The 10,304-nt window shown below is 32.7% G+C and overlaps 1 protein-coding gene across 1 annotated transcript; it reads right to left on the bottom strand.

Moving 5' to 3' along the window:
- Nucleotides 1-3,208: 3,208 nt before the first annotated feature.
- On the bottom strand, nt 3,209-6,426 carry LOC110018895 (putative E3 ubiquitin-protein ligase RING1a). The gene is made up of 6 exons (XM_020716370.1): nt 6,109-6,426; nt 5,920-6,020; nt 4,435-4,583; nt 4,290-4,339; nt 4,128-4,202; nt 3,209-3,821 (listed from the first exon to the last, which is right to left on the bottom strand). The coding sequence occupies exons 1-6, from the start codon at nt 6,363-6,365 to the stop codon at nt 3,392-3,394; spliced, it is 1,062 nt and encodes a 353-aa protein (XP_020572029.1). The 5' UTR covers nt 6,366-6,426; the 3' UTR covers nt 3,209-3,391.
- Nucleotides 6,427-10,304: the final 3,878 nt, after the last annotated feature.

Below are 10,304 nucleotides of genomic sequence, written 5' to 3'. Positions count from 1 at the left end.
CAGTTTCGAAGTCCCATTCAAACATGCAATTCTCAGAACGTCTCTCTGCAAACAACTGTAGTAAAGCGTTGGCATCACCATTTTCAATTTTAGATCTCTTCTCTTTTTGAATGAAATTGAAAGAATCTGCCCTTGTACATTCTAGGTTCTCTACACCCCCAACTTCTTGGGCTAGAAAATTAAACGCGTCTTTCGACCTTATCCCAAACTGTGTCATAGATCTAAGAACATCTGCATTTACTTCGCTTATCTTTATGCTCGAACGCGCAACAAGTGTTTGTCACCAGGGTTCGCTAATGAGTGGTTGTGTGATTCAATTAATTTTTTAACTACCCAAATGCCTTCCTTATCAACTTCGTATCGAATCATTGCAGGGCAACCAGTTCTTGTTTCTGCTCTTTTGTATTTAACAGTTTGTGTAATCTTGAGCTCTTTCTTGAAACCTGATTTTTCACATACGAAGTCCTTGGTCCTAATATTTATGGAGTTAGGCCAAAACGTAGCGTGCTCCTTCCGAACACTAAATCCAATATGATGAGCGTAAGCACAATATACTTCATAAGCTTCTTTCTCATTGTGGACCATTGTTTGGAGTAATATGTTGGTTGTTTGCACGGTACAACTACCTTTGCTCTCGCCAAGCTGCACAAAAATAACCCTAAAATTTATAATAACTGCTCATAATTAAAAAAAAGATAAAACCTACTATTTTACTTCACCTAAACCCTGGATTTAATTTTTTTTTTAAATATTTACTTCAATCTTTATTTCACTGTTTTTATTAAACCTAATATCATGCAACTCTACCAACATAAGTCCAAAAATAAGAAAGTCGTAACAACAAACAACATTGAATAAGGAACTTAAGAAGTATAATAAGAATACATCTCCAAACACACCTCCAATTTAAGTTCCACTTCATTTTCCCTGGCAGGATAACTCCCATCTTCTCCTTCAACATCATACACAGACTGACAATCTCTGGACTCGTACTCCATCTTCAAGTTCGCGAAGTCAAGCTGCTGGAAGCCGTCGTTGCAGAAGACAATGGGCATAGAACAATAGAATAGTAACCCTAGCTGTTATATCAACGTTACATGCACAGTTCAAACGGGTTACATGCGCATAACTCGTTGTTACATTGAAGTTACACGAAGGGTACAAAGGCGATTCAACGTAGATGACATTACACGGACATTACATTCAGATTACACGCATGGTACAGTCTCTAGGTTACACCGGTGTTACATATATATGTACATCAGATGTACATCCAGGTGAGTGACCGCGGAGTTACATGGACGTTACCGTGGAACTTACACCGGTGTTACATCCGGTGTACACAGCCAATCAGAGGTTACATCGGGTTTACAAAAAGAGTACATGCGAGTTACAGGGGCATTACCGCGGAACTTACACTGGGGTTACATCCAGTGTATACGCGCAATTTACAAAAAGAGTACATGCAAGATTACACTGGGATTACAAGTGTGGTACATGGGGGTGACAGCGGATATTACACCGGGGTTACATAGGGCTTACAAGCGCGTTACAGGGGGTGGACAGTGGAGATTACATCGGGATTACATGGAGGTTACAATAACGGGTCGGGTCGATGGGTCACGCACAGTAAAAGGTCTATTTGTATTACGGTGGGGCGACGAAGCTGATGTGTCTTCCTCTGATTGGCTATCGCACGCAGCGCTGCGTGCGTCTTATGTACCCAAATTTTTTCCCTCCCCGAGGGGCTGTTTGTTAGCGGGATTTGAGCAGGACTTGAGCGGTATTTAACCTAAATCCTGTCAAACAACAAAAATGGCATCTTTAACAAATCCTACAGGTTCTTGAATCCCGTCTTTCCCCCGTTTTGCCTTAGATCCAGAATCTAGTAACTCTCGTATTAATTTAATTGATTGAAAACTAAAAATTAATTATAGTTACATAATTTATATGTAATTATTTAATAATTAAATAATAAAAATAAATTATATCTTGAATTTTAATTAATTCAATAAACTTTAGAAATTAATAATTAGTTTTAATAACTAAACATTGATTTATTAATTAATTAATATTACTTTTTTTTTAATATAATTATTTTAATAATGTAATAATTAGCAATCAATTAATTTAATAAATATTTAATTTTTGAATAGTATAATTATAAGTAATTTTAAAATTAAATTAAATTATATTTAATTATTATTGCATTAATATGTAATATTAAACTCATAGTTTAAGAGTTTCACATGATTTAATATGATTAATTGCATAAATATTTGAGTGATTTTAAAAATAAATTAATTTATTTTGAAACATAATAAAAACATATAATAAAAAAATAATGAAATTAATGACACCACATAGACCATTTGTTATTCCAACGACAATTTGTACTTCAAATTTAATGCCGCCAGAACTTTGATATTACATAACTGTTTTATTTTATTATTGAGTATTGGGTTTGTTGTACTCTTTTTTTCAGTTTCACTTTTAGTACAAATTCTCAAACTTAAATAAAGAAAGTGGGATAGGTTTTTCTCATAAAAATTAAGCAATTCATAATTCACATAACAAATATTCTCATCCGAGCAACTAAAATTATTAAATTCAAATTAGCTTGTGTGTGACAGTCTAAAGTCTCACCAATGAAGATATTGTCTAATTTGGCTTAATGACATCACTATTTTGTCTGGCTGATGCAACTTCTCAAGAGGTCACCTATCATATTTTGGTTGGTGTTATACACTGTTACCATTTATGATAGCTTGAACTCTCACACGTTAAAGTGTTGCCCGCTTTTGGCCTAGTTGACAGTTTTGTCCAAATGGTGTAACTTCCTAGGAGGTTGTCTAATTTGGCTTAATGACCTTATTATTTTGTTTTACTGGTGTAACTTCTCAAGTGGTCACCCATCCCCATATTTTGGTTGGTGTTATACACTGTTACCATTTATGATAGATTGAACTCTCACACATTAAGGTACTCCCCATGAGATCATGCCTAACTTTTGAGTTTCTAATGAAATTTCACCGTTAAACCAAAAGATGCCTCAATATTTAAGAGTTCTATTTCAATCTAATGAAGAGGTTTGACAAAAAGACTAATGCATGAATAGAAGTATGATGATTTAATAGCATAAATAATTAATCTTCACATACAAAACATAATAAGCAAAGCACTGAATAAGTGAGATAAGCTGGCAAAAACAGAAGTGCAGAAATTTTCCTTGATAGATTTCCCAACAAGACAACAATGCATACAGTACTAACTATGAATAATTAACCAGCAACTATCAAATTCAAGTCAGTAATGCCAGTTTTTCCCTTTTTCAATCAAACGAGCCCACAAAATTCACCCACAATAATCTCATTCTTAAAAGCTACTAAAGCTAGCTTCTGTTTCTCATTCTGTGGACTCCCAAGGCCATTGATCTCAGCCTTGCTCTTGTACTATTATAAAAAGAGTTCCTCTGCTGCTCACTCGAATTCCTGAATGCTTGCAATAATTCTTCTCTCTGCAACCTAAGAGCCAAAGCAGCATCCACTGACTGACTTGGATTCAATCTTCTTACACTTCTCCTATCACCTTCTTCTGTTCCTAGAACTTCCATGGCGCTTCTGAAAGTACTAGTTGGCATGTGCAAATTTCTGCTTCTTGCTTGCCTTTGTGTTCCTCCGAGTTCCATGCCATGGCTTGAAGCTTTCGCTCTAGAAGAAGATTCCACAGCCGCCGCCTTCTTCCTCTGCTCCACTTCTTCAGGAAATAAGAGCTGAATGGTGTTCCAGAGAACTGTGTTCACTGTGCATGATCTTGTATTGCTGCATAAGAATTTCCAGTAAATGAGTAGCATTCAAGTGAATTTCCAGTTGTATCAACTGTATGACTTCTATTTATAAAATGAAATAAATATTATTTTTTCATGCTTATTTTCATTATTATTTATATTTAGTCCTTTCTTTTTTAGACTAAAAAACAAGTTAACATACTTTCAACATAACCTGCATGGTAGGAGTGTACCGCCAATGTGACATTTTCATCTTATCCTTCTTCACAAAAGTGACAAACTACAGGAAATTTAATAAGACCATTATTTTTTCTTGTGCCGAGCTCAATATGCACTTTACCTTATGAGTTGCCTGCACTTTGGGCATTTCTTTCCACATTTATCAGCAGCACATTTCAAGCATTTCTTGCAAAAACTGCAAAAAATTACAATCAACCATTGTTTGAGAAAAAAGGATTTATTTGAAATTGAAGACATGTATATCTCATTAATTTGATCGCACCTGTGACCACAAAGAGTGGTGCTCGGTTCATAGCAAATCTCCAAACAAATCTGCAGCATTTTAAGGGTTCAGTACATAGATGAAATCAGAAATTTAAAAAAAAAAAAAAATCGACCGTTAAGAAGGGGGCATTTCAGAGCAGTACAGCGCAGGAGAGTTCCTCCTTTAGCTTATCCATATATGGAAGCCCTTGTTTACAGTTGATCTTAGCTGTTGCTTCTTCTCCTTCTCCCTCTCCTTTCTTTTCATTACCAGATGCAAGGCAAGATGAACGTTTTCCCTTCATCTCGACATCTGTGGATTTACAGAAAAATCTAAAACTGAGCCATCAACCAAGGAAAAATATAATTTTATAATTATCTCAACATAATTCTAGCATTTTCTAGCCATCATTAAATATTATTAACTAATAGCACGCCAAACCATTCTATTAACTATTACTGGTTTACCCCATTCTAATTAATTGAAAGCAGTTAAGAATACTATTCCATTCTATATAGAATGCAATAAGCATGTGAAAATCATAAGAAGTTATCAATTCACTTTAAGTTAAAAGATTAACGAATAATTAACTAGAATCTTTTTATATATGATTTTCATTAGCATCGCCACATTCCTGTAAGTTTATTTTTTAATGTTAATTAACACAGACAGAGCAATAAGAATGAAGCATTATTGATAAAAGTACTTGCGAGAAAACTGTAAAAGATGCGCAGTATTTACTATAAATGATGTTTCATATTGAGATTTTCATTTTTGGGACCATGTTTTTAGTCTTAATGAATAGTAACTCAAATTTGTCCAGAAGAAGTGTGCACTTTAATTTTAATCAACTTGCATGAATAATAAGGGAAATAAAGAAATTATAAGATCTATCTTTTGGCTGCGCTCCTGATTTATGTTTAATAGGATTTATCAAACACATACGATGTTAAATCTAGAATAGTGTTTGGTTCAGATGAAGTTAAATCCAGTTAAAATTGTTAGACATGTTTGACATTTTATTTCAGGTTCTTATTGTTATTGCTTTCTTCCCAAGTTAAATACGTCAAATCCATCAAACAGTTTGATTTAGCATACTAGATTTATATAAAAAAATAAACATAGGGGATAGAAAAATGGATTTAACGGGGCACCGGACTTGAAATTACGCTACCAAACACCCCCTTACTATAAATTATTAACTAATATCAGATTTAAGCTGTCACTAAATGATATATAAGTCAGTGTAAGAGTTATTGAATGAAATAACAGTAAAGTGATGTTTGGCTGCAGGATCAGATTTACGTTAATAGGATTTATGAAACCCGGATTTAATTTGAGGCTCGTGATGGAGGCGATGGTGCAAGCAACGGCAATCAAAATCCATTAAATCCATATTTCTGTGGGATTTGTGAAATTTTGATTTGAAGACGGAAGCGGCGTGCAGAAGAAGAAACGGCTATCAGGAAGATGGAACAGGAGGTACCCGAAATCCGGATTTCGTTTCCCCTTTTTATTTTCTATTTTTTGCTGGATTTAAGTTAAACCCACAGCCAAAGCGCTACCAAACACCTCCAAATGTATATTTCTTTGGTGTTTTACCATAAATACGCCCAAAATGACAAAAGAAGAACAAGATGGAAGAAACCTTGACGAGAAAAACCCTTATCATCATCATCATCATCATCATCCAAGCAAAGAACAACGGCTGGAACCGGATCTACAGGCTGCCGTCTAGATCTCCGTTTCCTTTACATAAATCAGCACAAAAAAATTAATCAAAAGGATTATGCTAAAATAAAATAAAGAGAAGACAAGCAAAGGCATCCATGGCGACCTATTGGAACTGGAGGAACTCGACGACTTTGGTTGATTTCTAGAACGCTTTCGGCGTGAGGATTCTCTTTCTGGAGTGTCCTCAACGACTAGAGTGGCGAAGAGAATAGCTTCTTCATCCCAGCCAGCCATGGCTGCCGCCGACCTAAACCTAGGGCTCAGAATGCTCTCATTTGTTTCTGTTTCCATGGATCGAAGAGATCTCTTAAGGCGTTTATGAAGAATGGCAGGGCTTGTAATTTCTCCACCTTCAGCCATTATTGAGGAAAATATTTTTTGTTGAGGAGAGAATACTCCTTTTCTGAAGGATATAGGGATTTTCGGGTGAAGGGAGCAGGATAGAAGGCAACGGTCGATTTTTTTTTTTTGAAATCGGCTTGGAATCTTGGGAAGGGTATAATGGGAATTAGAAAAAGCTTTTGATATCGGCGCAGGTTAATACTCGACCGTTAATTTTTATTTTGCCATTTTCCATGTAAGAATATTGAACTTACAAAATAAAATAGGTAATTTAATATGATTGTTACTTTATGAAGTCTTGATTCTTGATCAACTTGATATAGGAATAGATGATTTGTGAGATCACTCATTATTAATGCTGCTTTTCTACATTAGTTTTTGAAATCAATTCATTGAAATTAATCTAAAGATTATTTAGCATATGATAAAAAAAATTTCATTTAATGTAAGTACTTCTAAATTCTAAAAGTAAATATCAATTTGATTAGAATAGATGGTAAGTTACAATTAGTTGGGACCTTTTATCAAACATATATGAAGCTAGAAACTCCCCTGCTTAACCTTCTACAAATAGTTGCTCATATAAATAAAATATTCTCTCTCTCTCTCTCTCTCTCTCTCTCTCTCTCTCTCTCTCTATATATATATATATATATATATATATATATATGTATATATAATTCCTTACTTCTTTCTTGTTTTGAATATAATTTATGATTAAAAATATTTATATGCGAATATTATTTTCTTAAAAACATAAAATATTTAACTTATCTCTTTGAAGAACAAAGATGAATAACTTTTTGTTAGAACGTATTTATATAACTTATTTGTTAACATAAAATGATTTTTTATAGACTTAGAGGAAATTATTTAATAACATTGTGACACATATAAATTATCCATTAATAGCTAAATATTTATATTAAGAATACACACACGCACACACATCAGAAGTGAATGAATTTAAAGTAATGCTATCTAAACATAAGGTAAATAAAAAATAAAAAATCAATATAAATATTTTAGCTACCAGATTTAGATGACTCTAGTGAAAATTCATGACATAAATTTAGATTATAAGTCATTTCATATTTAGAAAATTTGAAAAGGTTTTTTAGATTTTTCAAAATTTTTCTCTCCATATTATATTTTTTTCTCCAGCTATTCTTCTATATCTATTTGTCTATTATAGAGAAATATAACAAAAAAGGGAAAGATGTGGAGAATTGAAAGTATACTCTTTTCCCACACACAAGTATATATTGTTAAGTGATAGATATATATAGACACGTTGAGGCTAGTTTAGTAAATACATTGATCAATTTGATGGTGTAAACTAAATTTGGTAGTTTTACTTTGATATTGTATGGTGAAGGTATTTATAGGGGATGTGAGATCTATGTGATGAGGTAAGTTATCTTGCCTTTCTCATTTGGGCCATGTGTTAATGTAGGATGTCTTTTGCTATTGTTACCCCCTTGCGAATCGAAAATCCTATGAATCTACATTTTGGACTTCTAGCTTTATTATAGGAATTGATGCTGACTGGCCGGAAGGGGTTTGGTGAGTATATCCACCATTTGATCTTATTTTATAATTATGATACTGTACTTTGATGTCACTTATTTTTATGTGATCTCTAATGAAGTGTTAGTCCACTTGAGTGTGTTTCATTCGCACGTGAAAAATGAGGTTATTAGCTAGAGTGATTGTCGAAATGTAGTCACAGTAGTTGGTTGTTGGAGAGTTGCGGGGTATATTGAAATCTTGTAGAAAGTGGCAAAGCCATAGGACTTCAGACTTAGATGTAGCCAATGCCTTGTATTCAACTTATGTTGAATATTATGCAACCGTAAATTGTTTTTTGGCTTACCAGACAACGATATTGGAGGTTTTATGTCTAAGGTGTTTCTTGCTCAGTCAGAGTATATATAAGTATGGAGTGTCGAAGTGCTTTTTGTGAGTAATAATCATGGTCAGTTATCCCATTAATGTGGTGTAAAAGTCATTTGGTAATGAGTGATAAGAGGATGATGCATGTGTTGGTTGAAGAGATTAATGGTAAATGTGATGTCAGGTCTAGTTTTGTAATGAGTCATTATATGTTTGCAGTAGTGGGGGTCTTCAAATGGGAGTTATTGTTAGTCTGATGTTTGAGGTTTTATGGTTAAAGGTGTAAGGATGGATTTGTAGTTTGGCATCTCTTTTGTTTATATGATATGAGGCCTGTATGAGTGTTGGTTTAGAAAGCAACATTGGATCTACGGTGTACTTAAAGGACTAGAAAATTAGATATGTGTCCTAATTGTTTCGGGTTGAATTTTTGGCTTAGCTTAGTCAAGAGGTTGTTGATGGTATGGTAGAAGTTTCCTATTAGTAGGACATCATTTACATAATCTAGTAGGTAGAGTTGAATGTTTTCTTTGATGTAGGCGGGTAGAGATTGGTTAGCTGCACTCAACCGTATAATAGGAAACAGAAAGATGCATGGCATTTAAAAATCGAGCCCTTTTGTTTTTAAATAAGGTGAAAATTTGACCCTAATTTTTTTTTTATATTATTCATTTTATTTCTAACCAATAGACTATGCAATTGAGTAAATATAACAATCCAATATGAAATTCATGAAGCTGGCCATTTGCTGGCAAATGGCAACAAATTGATCCATTCCATTGACTTCACTAAAGTAGGCTAAGCCCTATAGTAACGTTTTGGCTAAATTCTTACAAGGGAGTCCAATAGAAAAATGTTATTACAATGAATTATCAAATTTAATAAATTTTCTTCTAAAATTAATGAAATATTAATGTTCTTTAAAATAACCTTATATTAATTAAAGCAAAAATTTATGTTTTTTTTTAATTATTTTTAATACTCATGCTCTTCTCTGTAGTTATAAAATAAGTTTTATAAAATGATATTTTTAAGCATTTCCATGTATACCACCCAATTTTTATGAATTTACAAATCTAATATCTAAACTTAATTTTCTATTTTTATGTCACCCAAAACTTTCTTTTCACATCTAAGAATAACATTATTTTAACTTTTAAAATATGGAATATATATTTTATGTACATAAACAAAATACTATAAATATAAAAATTAATATTTAAGTATTAGATATGCAACTTCTTAGGGTCATACTTAATTTTTCTTTTTAAATTTATACCAACTAAATATTTTATATTACATATATATATATATAATATATATATATATATATATATATATATTACTTTTAACAATAGAAATACATATTTTTATGCACAAATAAGGTGACATATATAAAGAAATTAAAGTTTAGGAGTCAGCTATTTAATGTGAGGCTCTTTAAGTAGAATGCACCCGAACTTTTAAACATCAATGTGTCTTTTGATATAACAGTGGAATTTCATTAGAAATATCCGTGTTAAGCATCCTAGCATGAGAGCGCTCCTAGGATAGATGATATTGTGGTAAGTTACACCAATATGACAAAATTGTGAGGCCACAAGATCAAAGTGGACATTACTTTGATGTGTGCAAGTTCACACATATAAATATATAGGAATTAAGGGATATTTAATCTTGAAATAAAATCCTTCGGTCAGTTTTTAACGGAGAACAATATAATTATTTCCTCTTGCCACCAGGTCTACCTGACCCATCGTATGGGTCAAATGTATGGCCCAATCTCTAGAGTATTAACGTAGCACTTGAAACAAAATTCATCTATCCACAAAGTCCTATAAGATTTATACAATGAATCATATGCATAAGAAACTATAAAGGGAAAGTAGATGAATCACACATTCTTATAATCATTTTTATATAATGGATTATTTCTCCGGCATCAAACCCTTTAAACTTTAGCTTTCATAAATTTTAAGTGAAGAACTTTAATATGTTAACTTTTTTTCATCGGCATGTGCTATGTGTATGTTTTAATAAAATTAAGATTTTATATTTTGT

This window comes from Phalaenopsis equestris, unplaced genomic scaffold, assembly GCF_001263595.1.
Source record: "Phalaenopsis equestris unplaced genomic scaffold, ASM126359v1 Scaffold000036, whole genome shotgun sequence".
Taxonomy (NCBI): Eukaryota; Viridiplantae; Streptophyta; class Magnoliopsida; order Asparagales; family Orchidaceae; genus Phalaenopsis; species Phalaenopsis equestris.
The sequence above is the reverse complement of the archived record's forward strand: the minus strand, read 5'-3'. Positions and strand labels throughout refer to the sequence as shown.

Bases quoted from the DNA above. Each gene is read 5' to 3' on its own strand.
- LOC110018895 (XM_020716370.1), bottom strand. From the start codon at position 6,365: ATGGCTGAAGGTGGAGAAATTACAAGCCCTGCCATTCTTCATAAACGC. The intron at 4,340-4,434 runs GTACTGCTCTGA...AAAATGCTGCAG, and splicing joins AGGAGGAACTCTCCTGCGCT to ATTTGTTTGGAGATTTGCTA. The intron at 4,203-4,289 runs GTGCGATCAAAT...AATTTTTTGCAG, and splicing joins ACCACTCTTTGTGGTCACAG to TTTTTGCAAGAAATGCTTGA.